This window comes from Atta colombica, unplaced genomic scaffold (genome assembly GCF_001594045.1).
Source record: "Atta colombica isolate Treedump-2 unplaced genomic scaffold, Acol1.0 scaffold236, whole genome shotgun sequence".
NCBI lineage: Eukaryota > Metazoa > Arthropoda > Insecta > Hymenoptera > Formicidae > Atta > Atta colombica.
The window spans coordinates 937,617-950,783 of NW_017259334.1; the positions used below are offsets into that span (position 1 = coordinate 937,617).

At 34.9% G+C, this 13,167-nt stretch overlaps 1 protein-coding gene across 1 annotated transcript in view; it reads right to left on the bottom strand.

The window, feature by feature from the left end:
• Positions 1-11,120, bottom strand: part of LOC108688582 (paired box protein Pax-3-B-like) — a 20,208-nt gene extending 9,088 nt beyond the window's left edge. The window contains exons 1-2 of the mRNA XM_018194892.1: positions 9,847-11,120; positions 1,006-1,182 (exon numbers count right to left, since the gene is read on the bottom strand). Of these exons, the coding sequence (XP_018050381.1) occupies positions 1,006-1,182; positions 9,847-10,327 (658 nt within the window). The 5' untranslated portion in view covers positions 10,328-11,120. The remainder of the gene's footprint in view (positions 1-1,005; positions 1,183-9,846) is intronic.
• Between the last annotated feature and the right edge of the window lie 2,047 nt (positions 11,121-13,167).

The window sequence follows — 13,167 nt, forward strand, 5'->3', positions numbered from 1 at the left end:
GAGCAGCGAGAATCGAAACTTCGCATTAATCTCTTGGAATGTAGAGAGGCTAATGACTGATGCAATCATTGGTGAATTATTTAAGTTTGATGTGTTCGAGGTGCTGAAATTTAATGCGTGAAAGAAGTGGTTATTACGGTGTTAATTCTGGCAAGCTAACGAGCTTCAAGTGGCTGATGCGCTCGTTATGTTTGACTATGCCTTGTAAGTTTGATGCTATTCCTTGTTTCTCTGTCTTGCTTGAAATCGTTCGAAACGTTAACGCGGTCGTTTGTGGTCGCTGGTAATTGCCGCATGAATCACAGAGAAAGGTACAATCAAGAATTATGTAAATTTTGAATTAAAAAAAGAGATATAAAGAGGTAAGAGAGAGAGAGAGAGAGAGAGAGAGAGAGAGAGAGAGAGAAAGAGAGAGAATCTAAGAAAAAATACACAATCCAAGAAAATATAAAAAAAGTTTACTCTTTATTCTTTTAAAAAATAGAGGGAAAAAAAGCTTCCATTTAGATAGGAAAATATTATGTAATAATATTGTTTCTCTCACGAATAGGAATTATTTTAAAACTTTATTTGACAAATATGACAAAAACCTTTTATATCAGTCTATCTAATAGTTCTCGACTTTGGAAAATCTTCTCTTGTACATCTCCAATATCTATTTTTCTCTCATTTCCGGAGGATCGATGATATTCTTAGAACGTAGAATATAAATGGATGATTTCTGCCTTGACTTCATATCGAAATTACGTACGTATGTAATGCGTGCGTGGCGCTCGATATTCGCGATAGGTATAGTGGTTGACGAACATAATAGCGATATGTCAACGGAGTAGTTTCCCTACGTAAGTTCTCGTGTTCGGAATGTCACCCAATAATTTGCATATTCTTATCGTCAACGATAAGAAAAAAACAACGTGGGGTATAATATCGAGCGTATCATGAATGCGATTCTCCTCATGTAAGGCAGCTCATGGTAAATCGTTAATAAAAATATACTTTACAAACCTAAAAGTTTCGTAACGACTGCGCCCTGTTGGTTTAATGACAACACATGGTTGGCGAGATCGTTGTAATGCCTGAGTGCTCCTAATCCATGTGACAATTCGATTAGACGTTGCCGCGATGCGTTGCCATTATTGCCACTGGCGAAAGGACCGGCTGTACAATTTTGTAAATTCACACCTGCAATCAGAGAAATATTTCATTGTAATAATAATACGTATAATAATGAAATTATCATACCGAACAATTAATGATAATTGCTAGAACGAAATCTCGGTCGAAATCTGTTTCGATTACATTTTATTATCACATCTTCGTTCTTGACTTTGAATTATTTTCGTACACTAATTAACAAGATTCGAAAGATTGATGATTTTTACAGATCTGAAATAATCGGGGATCTACTTTTCTCACAAAGCTCTTTTTTAGGATCCCCAAAATCAATTGAATGCTTCGTTAAATTAACAATCAGCTGTGTAATCGCTGTGACGAAAGTGGTCACGGTCAAATAACTTGATGTTGAGGCACTTTAATTTAAGTTGCTAAACGTGATCTCGCGATCTTGTTATTGATATGATTTTAAAGAATGTTGATGAATGAAAAGCGCAGTCAAGAGATACCTGTCATTCAAATTATGATTAATAATTAACTTATATTCATATTCGCATAGACCTCGCATTACCTCGCACAGCATTTATATTCTTTTTAATAATATATTACTATATTACAAGAATTTTGATTTCAGATGTTTATCAATATTATTTTAATTTTCAATGATTATCTTTGCTTTCAAATTAACATGCTAATCAACTCTCTAAGGTTCTTGAAATGAAGTCTCACTTTGAATGAAAATATCGCCACTACTGAAAAAAATGAAAATATTTACACTCTTGAATAAGATTCACTCTTTTGGAATAATTTTATGTTTCATAATCTTATTTTTCATAGTTTTGTTTTATTTATATAATCTAATTGTGATACTAAATATTTATATTAACTTCAACAAGTATTGCAATTTTTTTATATAATTGAACATTTAAAACTTTTTAAACTAATAACAAAAAATTGTAATAAGCCCATACATTCTTTTAATGTTACAAAAAATATTTTCCTCTTTTTCTGTTACGAGTTAAATAATCATAATTTGTACATGATCTGCGCAACTTCTGATTGATATAACTTGATTTGAAAATCACCGGTTTCATTTAGATTTTTTTTTTCTTAAGTGAAGATATAGTGATAATATTTTTAAATGGTAATAAGCCAAAAAGACTAAAATGATATCAAGAAAGCGAAGAATATGCTAAGTGGAAAATTTACTCGTAGAAAATAATCTCCAAGGAGAGAAAACGTAATTACACAGCATGGCCAATAAAATCGCGACAAGGCGAAACGAGGGTCCAAGCGTAAATCGACGCGAGCTTAAAGATAATATGAATTAAATGTGAGATAGATGTTAATTACTGTACCGGCAGTTCTGCGATCAAAATTATGATGTGCTTATTATAGGTTCAGCTTCCTCGTAATCGCACTGTCGACTAATCTTAACAACGTTTAGTGCGGAGAGTCGCCCAGATGCCAATTTACGATCGAACGATATATAGCAATATAAAGAGCGTGTAATACCTGTCATTTTGTAAACGAGGAGCGCAATAGCTTTTTATCCAGTCGATCTTACATAAGGAGTTCGGCGATCGCGGGAGGAGACCATCGGATGAAATTAAATTCTAAGTGTTGGTAGAAAAACAGGTCCGTCGTGCTCATTTGTATCGCGTTGTTTTAATTGGTTTCAATGAGTGAACTCAGCGTGAATTCGCGACAGTTCGTTTACATAGTGAGAACGTCTAATTAATTAGTCCTTTATGAGTTCAGTGTATTACCAATCAGCTCGGTAAATGCATCTTGCGCAGATCATTTGCAATTTGTTATTCACGTAATCGAACGGCCACTTTTTCACAATTTATGGCGATAATATAGTTCATTATTAATGGCTCCTCATCAGGAATACAGTTAATCAGTATTTAAATTAACTGTAATCTGGAGAAGGAAAATTGACATGATATATTTTGGACGAATTTATTATAACATTGCAATGTCATGTGACTCCGTGAGAACGATGGACTCGTAATCAACCGGTCGCAACTTTAAATCCCGTATTTTGTGTACAAAATTTCGTAATCCGTATTGACTTAACAAGAGTCGCGGAGAAACTTTTACATTCAGAATGACTCCTTTGATTTAGATTTAGAATATACAAGGACTGATATGATGGTTTTATTCAAATATATATTTTCAGGTTTATCTAGCTAAGTTTTCAAACACTTCAGCAAAACGCCGTTTTTTTCCGTGTATCTTACATTAATAAGCATTAAATGTAGTAAATTTTACATTTCTTCACATTTTTATTATCTTTTTAGTCTTTTTGATTTATTATCATTTAAAAATATTATTACTACATTTTCACTAACAAAAAAATCTAAGTTAAATATTCGATAGTAGAATCAGGATTAATGATCATAAATTTCGTAGATTATGTAACGATTATCTAATTAAAGAGAAAAAACATGTCAATTATATTCGTAAAATTCCTGGAGAATTTTTGTTACAAAATTGAAGTGCTACTAAAATTATTTTCCGAAGAATCTCGTGTACAATGGTTGCCCGAAACGTCGAATAAAACTTATGCGAATCTCGCGAAGTCTCGCGCTTATCCCATCCGCTTCGAATGGCACATCGAGCGCGCATTCCGCGCTCGTTTCGTGTCAAAGCGATCGGAGGTATCGTGAAAACGAAAGTAGCCGATGCACAGAAAGAAATGCGTCCCATCGTTGCATCGATACCAAGCGGGAACCGGTTCTGAACGAGTTCTGGCATCAGGCCTCACGGTATATTCGTCTGTACATTCGAAATCGCCGCCAGTAAAGACCGATCGCTTGACACGGCAGTAATAGATAATAGAGAGAAAAACTGGAAGGCCGATTCTCTTTCTGCAGACTCGACGACTTCGTGAGATCGTTCATTCTGCGCTTCCGATGAGGTGGTTTTATCTGAACTGAGCAGATGGTTTCAAGTAAAATCGCGTCGCGTTACGAGTGTTTGCTAACGGTGCACGAATTAAGTTAACTCTTAAATGCAGACCATTCGTTGCAACACGCACACGCATAAAGATAAAATACAACAGAACACACTTAAATTATTTAAAAAGAATGTTCAAAGGAAATGCATGCAGATGTGAAGTTCATATCATATCTGTAATATGTGTATAGTGGAAAGAAAATTAATCGAATATAGAGTCTAATATGATAGAATAATTTAAACTACATTTATACATAGTCTGAGTCTTATAATAATTTTAATCAAGTAGAAATAAAATCTTGCAAGTAAAATTTGAGCGCAAATTAATTTATGAATTTTTTTACACGCGAAATATGACTCAAATAACACATAGATAGTTGTGTTTACACTCGAGGGCAGCGTCTCGCAAAAAAGTAATTTTATATTATCTGGCTATAATTTCTACAGAAATCGTGTTAAAAATAAATTGTACGTGTAATTGATAATCGATACACGGGCAAGTATTTTACGTAATAACTCTTTGATCAATTAAGTCCGTTTGATTAAGTTAAGTGACAAGATGTTACTCAAGAAAGAAATGAGAATTTAATGACATTTTAAATTTCATTTAACGAATGAAGATGTTCAGTACTTTTTGGTGCAAATATTATATATTACGTAACAAAACATAATTATAAAATCTCAAAGTAAAACTATATACGTTATGCGTCACTATGATTATGTATGGTTAATTATTCATAAATTTTATTCATGGCGTCATATATTGATCTATGTTTGTATTTTATGTTAAGTGATATAATATTATATTCCAAATTGAATGTTATCATAGAATTATGCAATTTGATATCATATTTATAGCATTGAATGTTAGAAAAGTCATCTATTCTTTTTATTTTCTTACTAATAGATTAATTTGTTATTATGATTATAAATGAAGAAATGATAATGAAGAAATGCGGATTATTATATGCGATTTAGATAGATGTAGAAAGTATAGTTCAACATGAAGTTCACGCGGAAAGAACGATTTTGCTGGCTTCTTACAGGCAAAATCCGCATAATAGGCAGTATTGGTATTGTTCGGGCCGTCAACATTGTCCAACGCGATTGGACAGGATTGGACATATATTTGAAATATTTTTATTTGAAAAACAGTATTGGTAAGACAATAATATTTTGTATTTTGTGTTTGTTCGGAATACATGAAAATATTTTGTATTTCATGAGAATATATAAAAGTATTTTAAACTTCAGTATTAATAACAAAAAATTATGAAAGTATGTATTTTGTATTTTGTATTTCAAATATTAACATTGATAATTAACCTTATTGAATTACAATACAAGGTACAAAAAGCTTTCAATCTTTCAATTTTAAATACAAAATACGTAATACTTTTATGTGATTCGCTAAAATAAAAAATACAAAATACGCTTGTATTGCAAATAGTGTGTTTTAAATAAAAGTATTTCCTGCAATTAAACAATGTTGACACGATTCGCAATGCCGACATTGTACAGCAGGCAACTTGCCCATAACATAATCTAAAAATTTAAATGGATACAAGTCTGAAAATAATTTTATTAGACCATAAAAATAATTACGTAAGAAGTATCTTACATCCCATGTGCCATAAAGTGGATGTTATTTATAATTTACTAGACTAGTTTAGTTAAATTTTTATAGATACTTGAACAAAACTAGTGTCAAAGAATAAAAAAAAGGAAATTACAATTCTTAACGAAACTGTAATCTGATTAGCAAGTAAGTCTATGCGTAATTAGTGCATACATCTTCGCGGATACTTTCGACGACCGTCAATTGGTCATCAAAGTTGTAACAAAGTACTGCGCGAAGACAACTATTAGCCGCAAGATATACTTGTTTCAAAACACTCTGAGTATGGTTGTAAAATTCCATGGCATCGTTTGCTGTCAAGTATCGAGTTCAGCATCAGAAACATCCGTGAACTTGTATCGGATCTTAAACTTAAATTAACTTTCCGCACACAAACCAAGCAGGAACTTTGTTTACCACGTCAAACTATCGAATTTATTCATAATTTTTAATTCGCAAACAATATTATCAAATCGCAATTTCAAAGAATCAATTTAGATATAATTCAGCATTTAAACAAATTGTATCATTCGAATACATAATAAGGATTATATAAATGCGCGGAAAGAATGGCTTTGCTGGCTTTTATAAATTTATTATCTCAACTAGAATTCTGGTAGACTTAATCAGAAAATCCTGATTCGTCCATTTTTTCCACTAGAATTATAATCCCATCAAATCATTTTTCTCACTAAATTTAATTTTAATCATAGACGTAATAAAAAAATTATGCATTGGCTAATCTTATAACATCTGCGCTTCATTAGAAAGAATTGAATCACATTAGTTTTCTATCAACATCTCAATTCTATCAACATCTCTTGACTTAATATTTTAAAGAGAGAAAGCGATATGATTTAAGCTACTTCACACTTTCTAAATAGTGACTTTCTAAATAGATAATTTTATAATAATAATTATCTGCAGTCTCTTATTACATCCAAGATTTTTATGATGAATGTTACATTGTCGGAAAAAAATATTACTCTTTCAATGCAATCAACAGATACGACTTCGTTATTTATGTATTAGTATATCTTTCATACGATAGTTCATATGGCCAAGTACCATAATGTGCTACCAGAACACCTGAAACACATTTTCTTTTGTCCTTTTTTGTCTTTTTCTCTTCCTTTCTGCTCGCTCGTGAACGAAAACGTTGCGTACATGGTATCTGCCTCGAAACGATCTGGGTGTGGTCGTAAAATCTCGTGGTTCTGGAACGAAGTGCTCCGCAAACGCGAGAGTACCCGCGGGATGGACGGGTATTGAGCGTTAAACGAGAGTAATACGTTCACCGATCCGAAGAGAAGTACTCGCGTTGCCAACGCATTGAAACCGGTTTCGAATGAGTGCGATACTTGGTAGCCCCCGTGCTTCGTCTGGCAAGTGCAAATCGCGGAAAGATCCGCGAACGTGCGGTAGTTGAACATGTCGTCGTAGGCGCATATCCACTGCTCTCAATCGAGCATGTCCTTTTTATCATTCTTTTTATCAATGGTTTTATGAGGCAAACAACCAAAGAGCATTTCACGCTGCATCAGACAGCATCGTAGAGAGCGAATAAGAAGTTCACCACATTGCATTCGTGTTAAATAATATCATAAGCCGAGTCTGTTGTATAATCGCGGGGTTTTGCTCCTCGTCGCTTTTTGACAACTTAATTAGCGGCCGAAAAGAGGCGGCAGCAATCATTGATAATGAACTGTAAGCAGAACTGTCCGCAGAACGTGTTTAAAATATTTTACACAGAAAAACTTCCTGATTATATTTGATTATGTTTTTTTTATATTGGTTACAAATTTAGCTAGATCTAAAAATAATTTTGTTTAAATCAAAATTATAACTATGTAAGATATTAAAGTTGATTGCTAGAATGTTAAAATTTTTTGCAATATATTAGCAATATATTAATGCTTAAACTTTCCATATAATTATTTCGATAGTTCAATAATATTATTTTCAGATCTACACAAATTTTTAAATATTTTAGCAAAATGTTCTTTTTGAATTATATATAGATATATATATATAGATATTTTGAAATTATTTAAAATTTTATAAACTGGTTTATCTGACATACAATAGTTTTTAATGGCGATTAAAATCGTGACAATTCTGAATCTCTGAAACAGAAATTATTTCGTATATACTGTTCTAATATTGTTCTGATTTACTTTTTTATTTTTACAATTCACACAAGTTGAATATTATATTTCAAAATTACAATCAAGATTTCGTAATTCTTCCGAGAGTTTTTTAAAGGCGAGAAATGCTTCCATTAACGTTAGTTACGAGACAAGTCCTGTACAGGTGTTCGCCTGTACAGGTGTTCAATGTTAATTGCAGTTACCATCCGCATCGAAAGATTCGCGTGGTGAAAGATCGTGAAACGATTCATAATTTAATTAGTTACTTAGTTATCTCTCATCAAACAAGATATAATCGATATACTCATTTATCGTCATGTGTATCACATATTTAACTTCTGCATTATCGAGAACATAAATAATTAAATTATATATTACTGTTCTTATATTTGTAAATTATATGTTTATTAGTTGTTCTATATAACTGTACCCTAGCAAATTAATAATATTATTAATATATGTATTATATAAAACGTATGCATATTATATAAAACAAAATACAATTAATCAGAAGATTATCTTTTCATCGTTTAATTTTTTATAATGTTTTTCGAAATAGTCAAAATTTATTTCAAAAACGATATCGAGTCTATAGTATTAAAAAAATTTGATAAAATCGATGATAAAGGAATTTTCCAAAAAAAATTATTTTATTATCACAAGTTTTATAAAATTCCCACGTTTTTTTGTATTACCTCGTTATTTCATTTCATGAATTATTGTCTCTAATATTGTCTATAATAGCCAAATATATTCAGGTGTTTCGAATATTCGATCTTTCCACACACACACACACACACACACACACACACACACACACACACACACACACACACACACACATTAAATAATTGTTTAAAATTTTAATAACGTATTGTGCAATTTTGATATAATAAAACGCATGAAACACAATTGTAAATAATGGTACGTGATGTATTTTGTAATTATCGATTTATCATGATATAACGAAATTAATTGGGCCTTCATTGCTTACATATGCATACATATCTGTCTTATCTCAGATATCCAAGAAAGAAAGAAAGAGGAATGTAATCGGGACGTATACAAAAATATTGCTGACAGAACGCAGAAGCACTTGCATGTCTTTTTTAGTGAGAATTGAAACTTGTTACAACGCATATAATTGACATTTAATTGCAGTAGATTTGAATAAAAGTAGCATCATTAAGATATTTCTAAAATGCCTATGTAAATATCAAATTATTAATGTTGATCAATTTTATTTGTGAGATATTACAATAGTTTAGTCGAACTGCATTTCGAGACCGAAAAAAACAATTCGACGGCAGTTTAAATAATTACACATATGTAAGTATATATAATATAAATTTATTAAATTATCTAAGTGCCTAAGGTCCAGCTTAACCGCCTTAAAGGCTTTATTTCTTACTTGTTGTGTAATCATATTTACAGTCTCAAGAAATTCTTTAATGTTCTTCAATGTAAATATTTATCTTCTCATGCTTAATGTTGAACTTTCCGTGAATCAATGAGTTTAATATACCCAAAAATCTCGTTTATACACGAAAAGAACGATTTTGCTAAAAAGATCTAAAATTTTGCTGATAGATATAGATCTGAAAATAATTTCGTTGGATCATCGAAGTAATTTTAAAAATTTAAATTGGTTGCTAGAAATCAAACTTTTTTGCAGTATTGCTCATTATTTTTTTTTAGTTTTTAACGTAATTATTTTAATGATCCAACACAATTATTTTTAAATCTGTATCCAGCAAAATTTTAGATTTTTCAACAAAATTCTTTCCATGTAACAATTATTGCAATAACATTTGTGTTGTAGAGGCTGTGCTTATTTTAAATTAAACAATGATTTGGTACCTGTTATATTATTATAGAGCTACCGTGTGAAAAGAAAACAATGAAAAAAAAGGCGTGAGAACTAAATGGAACGTTAAATCGACGAGAATAATCGGATTCGATTCGACTTAAAGACACGAACATCTTAGCATTCTTACTCACCATCGATCAGGGAAACAGGTACATTCAACTGCTGGTGATGATGCGCCGCCGGATGCTGCTGGTGATGGTGCGGTGGATGTACCTGTAGTAAGTGCGATCTCGTCTGGGAGAAGGTCGGCGACGGTGGTTCCCAAGGTCGGGCAACACCAGTGGTGGCGGGAACGTCTTCGTCCTGACAGCAGAACTTGTCACTTGCGCTCGAAGCGGTCGTACCGGTGCAATTCGCGACTCCGTGTCCGTCATTATTGTTGCTAATCTCCCCATTATTATTATTGTTGTTGTTGTTATTATTATTGGTACCGCTACTGCTATTGTTCGTGAGGCGCGTGGTAATTGCACCCGTTGCTGGGCTACCACTACCACTAGCACTGCCACTGACACTACCACTGCCAATGCCGTCGACCTGTACCATTTCGCTGTCGATCGCAGCCGCCGACTTGGCAGTACCAGGAGGAGTCGCAACGCCGCCACCGATCATCATCACCAGACGATCTCACCTCCGCCCCCTCCACGCTCAGCAACGGCTCCTCCCTCTCCCGTTCTTCCTCCACTTCTGCGAATGTACCACGTCTGTCTTTGAATAACTTCCGTTTCTCGCATTCAATGGATTTTTCTACGCGCTAATCGCGATTTTCAAATTATTGACAAGTATTTCCAGATTAACGTATCATCTGGCATTACTCTCGTTCGGAGTACAGCGCTTAAGAATATTCTCTTGTGCGTTAAGCAATATTGCTGAACGAGCATTTTTCAACTTGTATAAACAATATATCATAGAAATTATTAATAGGATCGTTTATCGATTTATCGCCATCGTCAAAAATTCGAATATTCATCCGTTGTCGTTGTATCTCTGCCTAAGTGCACATCGACAGAATCCGATATAAATTTAACGCATTCCCGTCTTATTCGCCGAATATCTGCAGTTCCCATTTGTTTTAAAAAAAAACTTCAACTTATCTTCATTGAAAACTGTCCGCCGAACTGTCACGTATGTACCACCGTCAGCCACTATCCTTCTGACAGCACAAACACGGACTCGTCACGTGACGCAAAATGATAAACAAATCGCTACGGAACCGATTAGCAAAACGGAATAATTAGTACGATCGCGCGATGACGATCACGATGCATCGCGACACGAGCTTTTACGCCGTCGCGACACTTGAGTTGAGCGGTGAGCCTAGTCGAAGCTGAGGAACCGAAGGCGCGGAGTACTGGAGCGCAGGCGCCTTCGACGAAGCTCGTGACCACGTTCTCCTCCTTCTCTTCCTCTTCCTCCTCCTCCTCCTCTTTCTTCTCCTCCACCTGGCCCTCTTCCCTCTCCGTACTCTTCTTCGCGTGTCGATCGCCCTCTCGTTTCTTCCGCCTACGAGGACTCCCTTCTCCAATGACAGGCAACGAGGGCTACTACGGCACCGGGGTAGCTTGCTTGCGCTCCGTCGGATTCGAGCGGATTGCCTTCCGCTCGGGCTTTCGAAGCGCGCCCAGACCTTCCCCCTCCCGCGGACTAGGGACTCGCCGAGGTGAGATCAAGATTTAATGTGACGTGACTTGCTCCGTCGCTCCATATACGCGGTCGATTTCTCCCCTCATATACCACCTTCTCCGTTTATCTTTTTTCTTTCGACACAGATCACCAGATTCATCTCTTCGCGCACTCTCCAGATACAAAAGAAAGAGAGATAAACTTCGTTGCACGAAAATGATTATTTTTTTCTTCTTTTATTTCTGTCCCTACGACAGTTCTACTCCTCACCGATGCATCGTTTCTCTTGTCACGCGATCGACTTGCCGAAGCTATCTTGTTCGTGCTCGAGCGTGAGGAACGAAAAGTGGGTTTTTCAATTCGTTTCTTTAGAAGGTTTCCATTATCAGCTGCTACAACGTGGATACATGCGACACGGTTTTGCTTCCCTCTTTGATAGCGTGGTGCTCTCTTGGAATTACCCTTCTTTCGCACTACCTTTGGACGATCAGACGCGAGTGTGTTACGCGGGGCAACCTGTTCGCTCTTCGCCGTATTCGAGCAGATTGCCTACCGCCGCGCGCTCCACTCGAAGCGCGCCCAGACTAGCCATACCCCCACCTTATACTCTTCCCGTAAAAGACTCCGTTCTTCTGCTTCTACCCGCCAAGAAGAGATCAAGATTTAAGGCGCCGCGCCGTGGTAACGGTGGCGGTAGCCGTGTCGATGAAAGAGGTGAATATGGGGGAAAGAAAGTGGCCGCGATTCGTAAACCTTCAAAAACGCAGAAGCTGCCGATTACATTAGGTTTAATCGCAAAAGGGTAGACGCGGAGTGGAAGATCCCAAACGCGGGGGCAGAGGAGACCCTATCGAAACCTAGTCGATGCGATATACAGACCAGGTGGGGAACGAACATCGTGGGGATGTATAGTAAGAAAGAGCGAAGGAGAGAGAGAAAGAAAGAGAGCCGGTAAAGTGCGCACTGCTGGCCGCGCATCTGAGCTTACTCAACGCCCACCAACCATTACCGAGTCGATCGACCAATTGGGCGATCTGGTAGCCGCCCACCGATCTGGTGCGTTCACTACTGCGTCGCCCACGCTTTTAAGCAGCGGCCTTCCGTTCTTCTCTCTAACCGATATAATACGCCGATCTTTACTGTTGATTGTTGCTAAGTCTATCCTAACACAATTTTGGCATTAGACGGACGGTACTTTCAATGTTAAATGATGAGAACCTTCAGGGATAATCGATTACGATGAACCTTCAGGGATGATTGAGTATGATTTAATCTGATAAAACTAGAGTACGAAATAATTGTCTGTAAGTATACAATGCAGAGAAGTTTTACGACGAAAATCTATTAAATTCCCCTCGAGATTATAAATCGCTAGTTATTGTTAGTATCGAGTCATAGAGAAAAATGTTTGATTGAATTAATTGCAGAATATAATAGAAAATGAACGATCCAGAATTTGGATAAATCTACTAAAATTCTAGTTAAAATAATCTAATTGAAATAAACATTCAGCTTTTCTGATTAAATCTATTAGAATTCTAGTAAATTTAACCAGAATTCTAGATCATTTATTTTTTACAAAAATTTCAGTTAATTCAACCAAACATTTTCTTCCGTGATGTATATAATTATAATTTAGAGAAAATTATCAGATATATTTGCTTATTACAGTTGTTTGTAACGTTTGAAGACAATCTTTCTCCGTAATAAAAAAACGTAAATTGTTAATGGACGCGCCATTTTTATTTACTATTTTTTTTTATAATTTTCTATAATCTTAAAATTAAAATTCTATTATAAAGTTTTTAATTTATTTTAATTTATTATTTTAA